The sequence below is a fragment of the Geotrypetes seraphini genome, chromosome 4 (genome assembly GCF_902459505.1).
Source record: "Geotrypetes seraphini chromosome 4, aGeoSer1.1, whole genome shotgun sequence".
Lineage (NCBI taxonomy): Eukaryota > Metazoa > Chordata > Amphibia > Gymnophiona > Dermophiidae > Geotrypetes > Geotrypetes seraphini.
Genome location: NC_047087.1, coordinates 177,592,023 through 177,606,694, shown reverse-complemented (window position 1 = coordinate 177,606,694; position 14,672 = coordinate 177,592,023). Strand labels below are relative to the sequence as shown.

The window sequence follows — 14,672 nt, the reverse complement described above, 5'->3', positions numbered from 1 at the left end:
CACTGGTGATAGCGATGGGCACATGCGCAGAATAAATACAAAAAAGAAAAGAATAAATACAAAAAAGAAAAAAAGAAAAACACAATAACAGTGGGAGAGATGTCCAATCTATCCCATCGCAAACACCCCCCCCACCCCCCACCCCCGCAGCAGGAGAGATACCCACTCTCTCCCGCTGCCAAGCAATCCCCCTCCCAACATCAGAAGAGATGCCCATTCTCTCCCGCCACAAACAACACTCCACCCCTGCAGCGGGAGAAATGCCCATTCTCTCCCATCGTAAACAACAGCCCTCCCCTACAGCGGGAGAGATGCCCATTCTCTCCTGCTGCAAACAACACCTCTCCCCTGCAGTGGGAGAGATGCCCACTCTCTCCCACCGCCAAGAGAATCCCCTCCCAGCAGCAGGAGAGATGCCCATTCACTCTGGTTGCCATGCAACACATCTTCCCTTGCCTCCGACGCCCAGCACCCTTTCCCCCTTACCTTGATTTAGATGTCTGACCAGAGGGACACCTTACTACCGCAGCTGCATTGGCTACCAATGGAGGCACGCGTAAAGTTTAAGTTCGCCTGTCTCTGCTTTAAAGTACTATACGGTCTAGCCCCTAAATACATAACTGATCTTTTCTCCTTCTCAGTTAAAAGACATAAGTGAAGACATTTGAACTTCATTTCCCCCCCCAGTTAGAGGATGTAAACTCAAAAGACACCATCAACACTTTTTCTCACATCAAGCAGCATTATGGGATAAAGATCTAAAACAATTGCTTATGCCTACTACTTATGGGGAATTTAGGAAACGCCTAAAAACATATCTTATCTTGAAGTATCTAGACAGCTGACCTGTACAACTCTTTCTCTTCAACAACGGTTCCCTTGAGCTGTTAACCACTATCTTTCACCTCTGTTAAGTTCAATCAGTTTGTACCATCTTTTAATCTTTGTAAACCGCATAGAACTTCATGGTCCTGCGGTATATAAACTGTTGTTATTATTATTATTATTACTCCCTCCAGCTAGCTGGCCTGCCTCTTCAAAATGGGCCTTCCCCTCCCCGGTGTATCCTAGGAAGTCCAGGAAGGGGCATAAGGCTGTGATTGGCCCAGGTTGGTTAAGGCCCCTCCTTAGGTGTCCGGGCCAATCAGATGCATCTGGGGAGAAGCCTAAGGCTATGATTGGCCCAGACACATAAGGCCCCACCCATAGCAGTGGCCTTAACCAACCTGGGCCAATAAGAGCCTTAGGCTCCTTCCTGGTGCATCTGGGGAGGGGCTTGAGGCTCTGATTGGCCCAGGTTAAGGCCCCTCCCATAGGAGGGGCTTCAAATAACGTGGGCCAATCAAAGACCGTGATAAGCTATTTTGGATAATCCGCCATTAAAATGCATACAGGTTAAACCGTCAGAACACAGTTTAGTGATCACGTTAAAGTTTTTAAAATCTGGCCCTCAGTGAACAGGGTAATCCCCCCCCTCCTCACACATGTTTTAATAGTTAACTATTTTGAATATTGGTCTGCTCACATAGGGATTTATTGAAACATACAATATGACCAGAGGTTCTTGAACTTTTGCTCACAACATGTGTATCAGATTGACCATCTAAAAGTTATATATCATTTGTTTTTTAATTTGGAGCTAAGAATGCATATGTTTAACTCCAACAACCTCATAAATTGTTTTGGATATTTACCACACATGTTTCTTTTCATCCTTCCACAGATATTCTTTCTCAAAATTTCCTTCTGTAACTTACTTATATGCCTTTTAACATTCTCCAATTCTCTTTGGCATACACACAGTCTATTTCCTATTTTCTTTCTTTGATACAGGAAGAGCTGATGAATAACACAGAGTTGGTACAGAGCTACCGGCAGCAGATTGGAAGTGTTGTGAATCAATTCAATCTGCAGCTCTTCTGGAACATGTACAACAGGTAATCCTGTCTCCATCATCTCCAAATGTAACCCTGTCCATGTCATCTCCAGGTATGTAAGTGATACATTCAGTGGCATAGTAACAGTGGGAGGGGGGGCGGACCTCCCCAGGCGCCATCTTGGTGGGGGTGCTGGCACCTCTCCTCCTCTCCCCCCTCTCCTTCTTGCTCCTCCCCCACCACACATGCGCCTTCAATTCCCCCCACCATAACTCTAGCTCTTTGGAGTGCGAGCAGCAGCTCTAACCTGCTTCTCGCGCTGATCTCGGTGCTCTCATCCGACATCACTTCGGGGTCCTGCGACTAGGAAGTGACATCACAAGGAGATGCTGCTCACACCAGGAAAGCTAAACAGGTACAGAGGAAGGGAAGGGGAGCATGCGTGGGGGGGCAGGGAAGGAGCGGGGGTGGAGAAGAGGGCAAGGAAGAGTGCTACAGCCCTGGGCACCTCTCACCCTCGCTACACCACTGGATACATTCCACTACCAGCTTAGAGAGCTGAGAACAACATAGCACGGTCTCACTTCTTTTCAGATTTGTCTTCTCCTCTCTAGCATCAGGCTTTGAAGGCTCGCTATCGTTCTTCATTTGTTGTTGGCTCTGAAGGGTTGAGTCCTCTTAAGTTTAAGTCCCTCCAGGTTATTTATTTCAGAATGCAAGAATTCATTAGCAGAAGTGATGGCAGAAAACCTCTTGTGCAAATACATAGTCAGCTATTTATAAATGTAATCATTTGGGGGGATTTCTTGTTTAGATACTGGTCTGTTAGTGCAGCAGAACTGTAGCAGAGGGCTAAGCACTGTTGCTGTGCAGCAATGGACTCTTTGTGAACCTGATAACTCGCTTTTGGTCCTGCTACTAACCTTGTGGCGTAGCTTTAAATATTAAAAATCTTAGGCCTCTATTTATTAATGCATATTAATTAGTTAAATGCATTGGGGATTTTTTTGCATGTATAAGCCTGCATACATACATAAAACAACTCTTATAAATTTACCCAACATGTAGAAGTATGCACATCGCACAATAAAAATAATGTTCATTACTTTTATGCAAATCTAGTGTTCAGAGGCAAATTTTGGGCAGAGTGTGGGTGGAGTCATGATTTTTATCTATTTTTTAGAAAATCAACATTTAGATTTATTCCTTCTTCTGCAATTTACAGGTTCATTTTATAAAATATGCATCTATAGGCAGGGAATACAAGCACACATGTACACCTTCTTCAGAGCAGGTGTATTGGGAGAGCCTCAGACTGATGGTTACTCTATGGCTTATCCCAGAGGATCCCAGACAGCATAAAATCATTGGATCTGTAATCAGTAATATTACCAGATGGGACTCTGTAATTCCTTAAACAAGCTTTCTTTAATATAAAACTTAAAACAAAGAAATAAACAAACTTACAGTTCAGTCGATCTTAAGGATTTCTTCTCTCACAGAATCCACACTTCTTGCTAGCACATCCCAAAGATAGGGAAAAGCCTGCAGTGTTTATTATAGACACCGTGTAAGATAATACTGTGCTCCAACTTCTCTCACTAAGTTGTATTAAGATTAACAGATTCAAAGGTAAAAATCAAACAGGATACAGTGCTTCCTCTATAGCCATGTGCTGTCTAACATGGAATCTGCTTTCTTCATACACAAGAGAAAAAAAGGGAAAAGCTCAGTCCCCTGAGCTGCATCTGTGCACACTGGAAGTAGGGTGGAGGGGGGCTCCAGCTTACTAAGCCCACAGCAGTGCACACTGTTTACATATCTTAAGCAATCCGCCGCTCTCATGACTATGGGCCCATTTAAGGCCCGTTTTTCTCATGAATATGGATAGCAGGACAGCAGGTGTAAATTTGTGCTCTGCTGCGGGTCACTGTAGGAGTCTATTTTACGAAGTCATGGAGGCATCTAATCAGTGGCATTCAGTCCCAGTCCTTGATTGCCAAAATGGGACAAATTTTCAGGATATTCCTAATGAATGTGCATGATATAATTATTTTTTTTCTTTATTTTCTTCATTAATCTGAAATAATAAAACGCTAGCCGCGCATGCGCATTCAACTGGGTGCTTCCGTTTTCCCTGATCTGAGATGTAGGTCTGTGGCCTTGCAGGAGTGCGTATGCGCGAGTCCCCAGCCTTACTTGGCCAGCAAGAGTGCGGATGTGGCGGCCACACAAATCGCAAAGCGCTGGGCAGACAAATTGGAAAGCGCTGGCCTCCCTGCTCTCGCACACCTCCATCAATGAAAAGCGGCACTACCGGCTGAAATTTTTTAAAGTTTAAAGCCACTGCGGCGGCTCCTCTGATGAGAAGCACCTGCGTCGGAGAAGGCCTCCGATGCAGGCGGGGATCGGGCAAGGAGCCGCCGCGGCAACTTTAAACTTTACAAAAACTGAACTGCTGCGAGAGAAGGCTTTAGCCACACCAGCAAGGATACTTTCACAATGGGGCGATAGAACCCACCCACACCAGCCCCCGACACTACCACCTTTTTATTTTCAGCTTAAGGCTCTAAAACTCCTGCTTTTACTTCTCCTTTCCTCAGGAGCATAAAACGATCAATAATTAAGCTTTCAGCAAGTTTCTTTAAACACCTCCCATCCGGGTAATAGCAGGCACATTCCATGGTCGCCATAACAATTTTGCGCGTGCACACGTTCGGAGCGCGAACTTTTGCTTTCAAAAGAGTGTCAAGTAGCGGTTTTACTTTCACAAGTCACTCTGTGCCTATTTAATACTTACTACGATTTATACTCTGTGCTGCATTACTTCAAACGACTTACTCTGTGCAACTTCGGTCATTATAACAACAAGAACAAAAAAAGATTATTAAAGATCTCAACGAAAGTTTTTACTAAAATTTTTTAAAAGGTTAAGTCTGCACATCCATTCTAGCACCCGTTAATCTAACGGGCTTAAACACTAGTTCTTTAATAATATATTACAAATAGGCACAGTAAATAAGGTCACAGGTAAAGAATATTACAGTTAAATAATCATGGTCTAGGCACGTCCCATCAAAGCCCCCAACAGACTGGTGCAAATGTATTGGGCATCCTAGGTGAACCTTCAACTTTGGCCACCCCTCTTCCAATCAGTTAATTTTCAGGTACCCAGTCTGTTGATGCTCTACAGTTATGATCATCCTATAAAGCTAAACATCATCCTTTCAAGGTAAAAGTACACACTGATAGCTCTGTTTTGCTTTGTCTATGTTTGCTTTGTGCAGCTGCCCTAGGTGACCACCTAATGGTTAGGTCAGCCTTGGCATCCAAATAGATACAAAGGAGAACTAATAGCAACTAGGGAAAGATGATACAGAAAAAGAAAAAAAAACAGGAAAATATAATAAAAAAGACAACAAAACCATCTGAGGTCAGACCTATGTATTACATTTCCTTCCCTTGTATGACATATTTGCATTCATACTTGCCTCCATTGTATTTAAATCTCTCTTATGCATAATCCTGAAAACCTGATTTGTCAACCCTTGAGGACTGGGAGTAAATTCCACTAGTCTACATTGTGGTACCTTTTTGAACATTTCATATTAGAGAGCTATATAGAAATGGGGTTAGCTGAAATCCTGCAAGGTTCCCCTTAGGTCCACAAGAATCCCGTGAAGATAGATGCAGATCCTGTGGGGTTCCCACAGATGTATAATGCCAGGATAGTCTATCTATCTTTTCCTTGTGCTGCGGATGCCATATCCTTGCTGATCAGGGGGCGGGACTAGGAGGTTGCACTTGCCAATCATCAGGTGTATATGTATGGTGACTGGTGATTGGCAAGTACAACCTCCCAGCCCCACTCCCTGATGCAGCTATTTTCTTTTTTATGGGATAGAGAGTACTTGCAGGGATGGGTGGAGATGGAGAAGATTCCAGTGGAGATGGAAGAAATTTCTATCTCCGTACACTTTCATATAGGAGTGTTGGTATGGTATTACCCCCCAGGAAAGGTAGTTTTCAAAGTGATTTGGATAAAATGCATTTTATCAGTGTGAAATAACTGTTTGAAAATTGCCCTTCATAAAGCTACAATAGGGAAGAGAAGGGAAGGAGAATAAACTACATAGATTGCATTTTCAAAGCTATGTACCTTATTTTCACTTTAAAAATATACAGACATCCAGAGTTACTTTGTACCCACAGCAATTTTCAAAGCTCAGATGCAGAGTACTAATCGTTTATCCTAGCAAATTGTCAGTTTGACGCCACTAGATCAACTTGATCATGTCGCTGCTAAGATTAAAAATACGTATACTTTTCCCTCCATATTTGCGATGGATGGAGGCGGAACAAAGCCGCAAATAACTTTTTATATTTTATTCATGGTTTTTTTTGTAACAGCCAGCGTTTTTACTATTGAAACTGCGAATAACTTTTCAACTGTTATTCGCGGTTTTTGTAAACAGCCACTATTATTACTATTGAAATTCACAATAACAATATTTATTGCATAATAATACAGTAGTGTACAATAATAATCAGGCAATATCTTCATCCTCATTGTCCTGTACAAGTACTGCAGGAGGAGGAGACGAAGAGGATAAGTGAGCACCAGGGGCCTCCTCAGGCAGTGGAAGTGGGTCTTCAGTAGGAGGAAGATGAAGAGACATAAGAATTAGAACATAAGAATTGCCACTGCTGGGTCAGACCAGTGGTCCATCATGCCCAGCAGTCCACTCATGAAGGGGATGCCTGCTCATGGGTGGAAGAGGTGGATTGTGAGGCAGTGACTCTAGGTATCTTTTGGAAATACATTGTGATTTCCGTCTGGCTCTTCTGCTTCATCATTTCTTTATATATATTTTTGTATGTAGAAATTGCTGCTTCTGCTAACTCCTTCATCTTTAATGCACGTATCATAGATGGGTTGAAGTCATAGAAAAAGTCAATCACACCACTGAACCTGCATATGCCCTCTGCAGTATTATCCAGTGTAAACTTGTCTTTTACCACTTTGTCTTCTACTCCTCCTTTCTCCTCTTCATCTGGTATTGCCTCTCCTTCAGGAGCAGTCAGGTCAATGAGATCATCTTCCATTAGTTCATTTACTCTGTCTATTAAGTCTTGAATATCCTCCATATCTTCAAAGCCTTCCCAACCCACCTGCTTTGCCAAGTCAATGATGTCTTCCATAATTTCTTGGCCTGACTCTGTGATATTGACAGTGTTATCCCTTTTTACACATTCAGGCCAAAGATTCTTCCAGCACAAGTTCACTGTCTCTGGCTTGACAGCTTTCACCGCTCTTTCAATAATATTGATGGCATCGGCAATAGTGAAGTCCTTCCAATTTTTCATGATTTTCTCCACTTTGGGGCCTTCATCCATAGCATGGACAATCCTCTCCAACGAATACCGTGTGTAGTGCGTTTTGAAGGTCCTTATTACCCCTTGGTTGAGAGGCTGGATAAGAGATGTTGTGTTGGGGGCATGTAGACTATTTCAACACCCTCAATGTAGAACTCATGTGTGTCTGGGTGTCCATGGGCATTGTCCAATACCAACAGAACTTTGAATACCATTCCTTTATTGGCCAGGTATTTTCTTACTTCTGGCACAAAACACTGATGAAACCACTCTAGGAACAGAGCTCTGGTTGTCCAAGCCTTCTTGTTGCTCATCCAGTAAACAGGCAGCTGGAACTTATCTTTTCCCTTCAAGGCTCAGCGGTTTGAGGCCTTATAAATCAGTGTTGGCTTTATCATATGGCCTACTGCATTTGCACAAAGCAGCATGGTTAATCTATCCCTTACAGCCTTGAAACCTGGTGCTCGCTTATCTTCTTTGCTAATGAAAGTCCTCTGTGGCATTTTCTTCCAAAAGAGAGCAGTTTCATCAGCATTAAATGCCTGCTCAGGTTCATTACCCTTCTCTTCAATTTTCTTAAAGGTAGCAGGGAACTCTCTAGCTGCTTCTTGGTTGGCAGATACTGCATCTCCCGTCACTCTCACATTACGCAGGCCATACCTGTGACAGAATTTATCAAACCACCCTTTACTGGCCAGAAAGTCGGTGGATTGCGACATTCCACCTTCCCTGCTCTTCAAGTTATCATACAAAGACTTTGCCTTTCCTCTTATCATCACAGAGTCTAGCAGGATTCTCTTTTTATAGCAATCCTGCACCCACAGAAATGTTGCAGCTTCCGTACGAGAGAGATTGGCATCTCGCACAACATGTAATGACTTCGCACCTAATGGCACAGTTGCCGCAACAGCTTCACGGATTTGTTTTTCATTCTTTTTTATGTACCTAACGGTTGACTCATTAATGCCATAATGTCGAGCAACAGCGGAGGATAATTTTAGTCTCTGAAGCATGTCTAATAATTCTACCTTTTCTTGTAAGGTTTTCACTTTTTTTTCCCTTTTGGGAGCACTTTCGGTAGCACTTGAACTCTTGTGCTTTGTAGCCATAGTGGGAGACCTGACCTGTTCCTGAAGGAGAGGCAAAATCCCAGCGATTTTCAGGCTGATAGCAGGCAAGCAGCGATTCCCAGTGATTTTCAGGGTAATAGCGATTTTCTCCATGCAGTTTTTCTCTCTATGGATGCTGGGAAGCAGCGTTTTTCTCTGTGCACACTGGGAAGCAGCAACTTTGTGGGAGATTTGAAGCAGCGACTTTGTGGGAAGCAGTGATTTTCAGAGTGAATGTTGGTAAGTGCTAAACTTTTTTATCGGTATAGAAAAGGAAAAGGAACTTTACTTATGACATAATTTGGGGGGCGGAGTCAGCTTGTGAAAAATCGTAAATAAGCGAAAGAGTGAGTGCAGAAACTGCAATTACAGAGGGAGAAGTATATTACAAATTTGTATTCATGAAAAAAACATTTGTGATGTCAATTTCTCCAAAAAAGGAATTTATTTTGAAAGTATTTGGAGATATGTTTGCAGGTTAGCAGAGAAACATTTAGTAGCATAGCCAAACTACCAAGTTTGGGTGGCCCTACCAGCAGAATTGGTAAGCACAAAATTTCCTTTCCACCTCTGTTCTAACAGCAGCTTCTCAAATTAAAATATAAATACCTTAGCTGATGGGGATCCCCAGTCTCCAACAACTGAAGATATTTGCCTCTGGCAGCTAGCACACCCTTCTACCAAACTCATCAGTTGGTGGCAATATCCCACATGCTCAGTTTTCACACATATGGGGTAGCTCTGCCTGGGAGGGGATGCAGATTCCACACTGATAGTCTGCAGCTCATAGGACAACCCCTAGGTATACCTGCTGAGGCAGCCAGCTTTGTGCATTTTAGAAACACAGGGAACATTCCCATGGGGGCTAGCTTGTCTTCTGATTTATCAGAGGCTTGAGTGTAGACTGTAGGGCCCCTGTGTTAATCTCTATTGGGTTTTATGGGAGCTGGCTGCATTTTCTTGCTCTTCCCGTCATGGCACCAGGATCTGTGGAGTTTGAAGTCACAGTCAGTGCTGGTCCAACTAGCAGCCCAAAGATCTCAAGTTTTGGATCGCATCTGCAAGGATTTGAGGAAGAAAATCTTCTCCCTTCAGTCAGACTACAGGAAAGTGGACAAGCAGACACCAGCACAGCACAGTGAATATAGCCCATTATTCCCTAAGGGGAAAATCTGGGGTGAGGGGGGGGTCTAAAAATTTGATTTATAAGGGTTTCTGGGGCTAGAGATAGGATCTCCCACCTCCAAAATACCTTTCCCTGAATTTTTTAAACTTCAGGGGAGCCCCCACAAGATGTTTTTGGTGTGAATTCACTTTTGGTAGCCATCTTGGATTTTAAACTAAACGAAACATTTATAGACCGTATCATCTTAATAAAAAATAAAGCTCGACTCAGTTTACAGTATTTGATATAAAGAACCCCCCCCCCCCCCCGAAAAGGCAAGGTTTACAATTTGGTAACTAACCAGGTTTTTAGATTTTTACAGAAGATTTGGAGGGAATCCAATTCTCTCAGCTGCAGAGGGATATTATTCCATAATTCAGTTAAATTGAAAAAGAGGGACTTCTCCAGTTTACTAGTGGGAACTATGTCTTTCAGAGAGGGAAATGATAATTTAAGTTTATGCATAGTTCTAGCCCAGTGATCTCAAACTCGCGGCACGGAGGCCACATGTGTCCTGCCAGGTACTATTTTGAGGCCCTCAGTATGTTTATCATAATCACAAAAGTAAAATAAAACAGTTTCTTGATCATATCTCTTTAGCTATAAATGACAATATTATTATTAAGACTTAGCCAAAAGGAAAGATTTATAAACTATAAAGAGTTTTACCTCATGCAAAATTGTCATTTCTTTATTAAGACATTAACTATTTTTTTCTGCGGCCCTCCAAGTACCGACAAATCCAAAATGTGGCCCTGCAAAGGGTTTGAGTTTGAGACCACTATTCTAGCCTGTCCGAATTTTTTAGTGATTCAAGACAGAGGAATCCTTTTTTTTTTTTTCTAAAACCTCCCATCTGCCTCAAAACCCTTTGATTTAGCTCAGAATCAACTGGGATGAACTCCTCAGTCCCCATATCATGCCAGTTTTGTGCAGGATGTTCTGCAAAGGAGCATCTGTGTACTGTGGGTTGCGGGCCACATGAGGAAGAAGCTGGAGCCTTGTGCTTAGCTTCCTCTGAGACCTCTAGGGATAGGGAACTACAGGAGGTCCGGGTGGTAGAGAAGAAAGAAGGGATCTTGGAGACGCTGAACAGTGAATAAGAGAAATGCAAGTGCATGGAAGCGGTGGATCCCAAGAGAAGTCAGTCTGAGGTACTGCAGTGGACTGTGGGGCCTCCTGTTTAGGGGGTTTATTCCAAGTTTCATTCATCTCATGTAGAAAGCCTATTTGATGGGTCTAGGATGCTCTGTGTGTTTGCGGGAGCGCTGGCTTTGGACTGGGGAGAGATTCCATTCCAGGAGACCTTCACCACTAAGGAATCCAACACCCAGCCTGAGTGACCAAGCAGACTAGGACTGGATATCAAACTCCATGCCTGTTCAATATGTTTATGAGTGACATTGCTGAAGGGTTAGAAGGAAAAGTGTGCCTTTTTGCAGATGATACCAAGATTTGTAACAGAATAGACATCGAAGAGGGAGTGGAAAATATGAAAAAGGATCTGCAAAAGTTAGAGGAATGGTCTAATGCCTGGCAACTAAAATTCAATACAAAGAAATGCAGAGTAATGCATTTGGGGATTAATAATTGGAAGGAACCGTATATGCTGGGAGGAGAGAAGCTGATATGCACGGACGGGGAGGGGGACCTCGGGGTGATAGTGTCCGAAGATCTAAGGGCGAAAAAACAGTGTAACAAGGCAGTGGCTGCTGCCAGAAGGATGCTGGGCTGTATAAAGAGAAGCATAGTCAGTAGAAGGAAGAAGGTGTTGATGCCCCTGTACAGGTCATTGGTAAGGCCCCACTTGGAGTATTGTGTTCAGTTTTGGAGACTGTATCTGGCGAAGGACGTAAGAAGACTTGAGGCGGTCCAGAGGAGGGCGACGAAAATGATAGGAGGCTTGCGCCAGAACACGTACGAGGAGAGACTGAAAGCCCTGAATATGTATACCCTAGAGCAGGGGTGTCCAATGTCGGTCCTCGAGGGCCGCAATCCAGTCGGGTTTTCAGGATTTCCCCAATGAATATGCATGAGATCTATGTGCATGCACTGCTTTCAATGCATATTCATTGGGAAAATTCTGAAAACCCGACTGGATTGCGGCCCTCGAGGACCGACATTGGACACCCCTGCCCTAGAGGAAAGGAGATACATGGGAGATATGATTCAGACGTTCAAATACTTGAAGGGTATTAACGTAGAACAAAATCTTTTCCAAAGAAAGGAAAATGGTAAAACCAGAGGACATAATTTGAGGTTGAGAGGTGGTAGATTCAGCGGCAATGTTAGGAAATTATACTTTACGGAGAGGGTAGTGGATGCCTGGAATGTGCTCCCGAGAGAGGTGGTGTTGAATAAAACTGTGACTGAGTTCAAAGAAGTGTGGGATGAACACAGAGGATTTAGAATCAGAAAATAATATTAAATATTGAACTAAGGCCAGTACTGGGCAGATTTGTACGGTCTGTGTCTGTATATGGCCATTTGGTGGAGGATGGGCTGGGGAGGGCTTCAATGGCTGGGAGGGTGTAGATGGGCTGGAGTAAGTCTTAACAGAGATTTCAGCAGTTGGAATCCAAGCACAGTACCGGGTAAAGCTTTGGATTCTTGCCCAGAAATAGCTAAGAAGAAAAATTTAAAAATTTAAATTGAATCAGGTTGGGCAGACTGGATAGATCATTCGGGTTTTTATCTGCCGTCATCTACTATGTTATGTTACTATGTATGCCTTTACTGTTCCAGAGCGCAGTTTCTTGCTTGGGGGACTCTGGTTCCCTTGCAGGGACCAGAACTCAGGAGGAGATAGTCCCGCTTGACCGGAGAGACAATCCCTCTGTGCTGCGGCTTTTTAAATCAACTACCATGCCTCATGTTATTACAGATGCGCTCAGGGAGTTGAAGCAGGAACTGCAACAGCCATTGACCTCATACTGCACAGTCATGAGCAGCACAAATGCTCAGACCATCTTTTTTTCCCCACACACCCGGACATCACCTTGTCAGTCACTGAGCAATAGGAGTCTCTGGAAGCCTTCTTAAGGGTAACCAAGCCTATGTTCAAACTTTGCCTTATGGCTCCAGAATTTCAACAACTGTTTAGTCAACCAAAGATGGGTTCCACAGTGGCTCAAGTAACAAAGCATAACTCCCTTCCTAGCGAGGGAGGCATGATGTTAAAGGAAAAGCAGGACCACAAAGTGGACGTGGTTCTTACAGCAGGAGGCAATTTGAAGCACTAGTTTTGGAGATCAAAGCTGCAGCAGCAGCTTCATTTGTGGCACATGCCTGCCACACCAGATTGTAACGGAGTCTGGCCGCAAAGGAGGACATATGACCCCAGCTGGTGCTGGAGGGGGTAGATTATGTTGTGGATGCTCTATGTGAAATCATCAGAGTCTTGAGCAAGGTGTCTGTGTATGCCATTTCTGCCTGCAGGATTCTCTGGATCTTTCAATGGGTTGGTGATTTAGCCACCAAGGTCACCTTAAGAAGGCTGCCTTTTAAAGGTCATATGCTATTTGGTAAGGGCTTAGACAACCTCATGGCCAGTGTGGTGGATTTCCATCCTAAGGCTCTGCTAGACAGCAGACCTTGCTGATCCACTGGGGGAGGCAGGGGCAATTTTTGTTCTTCACAATGTTCCTGCCAGTATTACACAGGTGTCTCCACGATCTTATTAGAGATTCAGACAAAGATTTCTCAGCTCCAGATGCCAGCCCTGCCTCCAGGAAGACACAATAATGCCAAGGCAACAGCCATACTCCTGCATATTGGCAGAAGGCTGTCGGCATTCTGAAGAGCATGGGAATAAATTTCCTCAGACTGCTGAGTTCAAGATCTTATTCATGAGAGTCACAAAATCAAGTTCTACTGCCCTTCCCCAGATCTGTTTGTGGATTCTCCAACTGGACAGCTGGAAAAGGAGGCCAGGGTCTGATCAATGATGCAAAGGTTGATAGACATGAAAGCTATAGAACTAGTCCCCAATGAAGAATTGGGCTCTGGTAGATGCTCCATATACTTCTAGTGCCCAAAAAATGCACCGAACTGGAGATGATTTTGGACCTAAATCCGTAAATGTGGCCCTGAAAGTGCTGCACTTCCACATGGAGAATTTGTAGCTTTCTTAGATCTGGCTGAGGTGTACCTTCATATCCCCATTTTCTCAGACCACAAGAGATATCTGAGATTCCATGCCTGCAAAGGCATTTCCAGTTTGTGGTACTACCCTTCAGGTTGGCAAAAGCTCTGCACACCATCACCAAGGTGATGGTAGTAGTCGCAGCTCACCTCCACAGGATGGGAATACAGGTACACCCATAGTTGGACGATTTGCTGGTCAGAGCCCTGTCAAAGTCTGAGGAAGAGCAAGCAGTGTGACAGAATCTGAGCTGGATAGTCAACTTCAAGAAGTCATCTAGAACTGATCCAATGCTTGGAGTATATGGGAATCTGCTTCAATATGGCGAACGGCTGCATCTTTCTTCCTGAGCCACTCAAACACAAGCTCAGGAAGAAGATTGCAGATCTCCTAGTGATGCAAAACCCCACTATCTGGCATTACCTTCTAGTCCTTGGCTCAATGGCAGCCACCCTGGAAGTGGTCCCCTAGGCGAGAGTACATATGCGCTCCCCTAAAGGATTCCTTCCTCTCTCAGTGGTCTCTGCAGCATCGTTCCCTCCAAATGCAGCTTCCCTAGACAGTGGAAGTGAGGAGCAGCTTGCACTGGTGGCTTTGAGAAGACTCCTTATCTAGGGGTATTCCTCTCCGAATCCCCTCATGGGTGAGCCTCACAACCAATGCCAGCCTGTTAAGCTGGGAGGCCCATTGTGGTGGGCATCCAGTATAAGGTCGATAGCCTCTTCATTAGAGAAAATGGTCATAAGAACATAAGAAGTGCCGCTGCTGTGTCAGACCAGTGGTCCATCATGCCCAGCAGTCCGCTCACGCGGCGGCCCTCTGGCCAAAGACCAGCACCCTAACTGAGACTAGCCCTACCAGCGCACGTTCCTATTCAGCAGAAACTTGTCTAACTTTGTCTTGAATCCCTTGAGGGTGTTTTCCCCTATGACAGACTCCGGAAGAGCGTTCCAGTTTTCCACCACTCTCTGGGTGAAGAAGAACTTCCTTATGTTTGTAAG

General features: G+C 44.1%; 1 protein-coding gene across 7 annotated transcripts in view; it reads left to right on the top strand.

The window, feature by feature from the left end:
• Positions 1 to 14,672, top strand: part of NDRG4 (NDRG family member 4) — a 336,309-nt gene that overhangs the window by 232,256 nt on the left and 89,381 nt on the right. For all 7 annotated transcript variants that reach the window (XM_033942604.1, XM_033942606.1, XM_033942605.1 and 4 more), the window contains one exon: positions 1,834 to 1,937. In XM_033942604.1, coding sequence (XP_033798495.1) covers positions 1,834 to 1,937 — 104 coding nt within the window. The remainder of the gene's footprint in view (positions 1 to 1,833; positions 1,938 to 14,672) is intronic.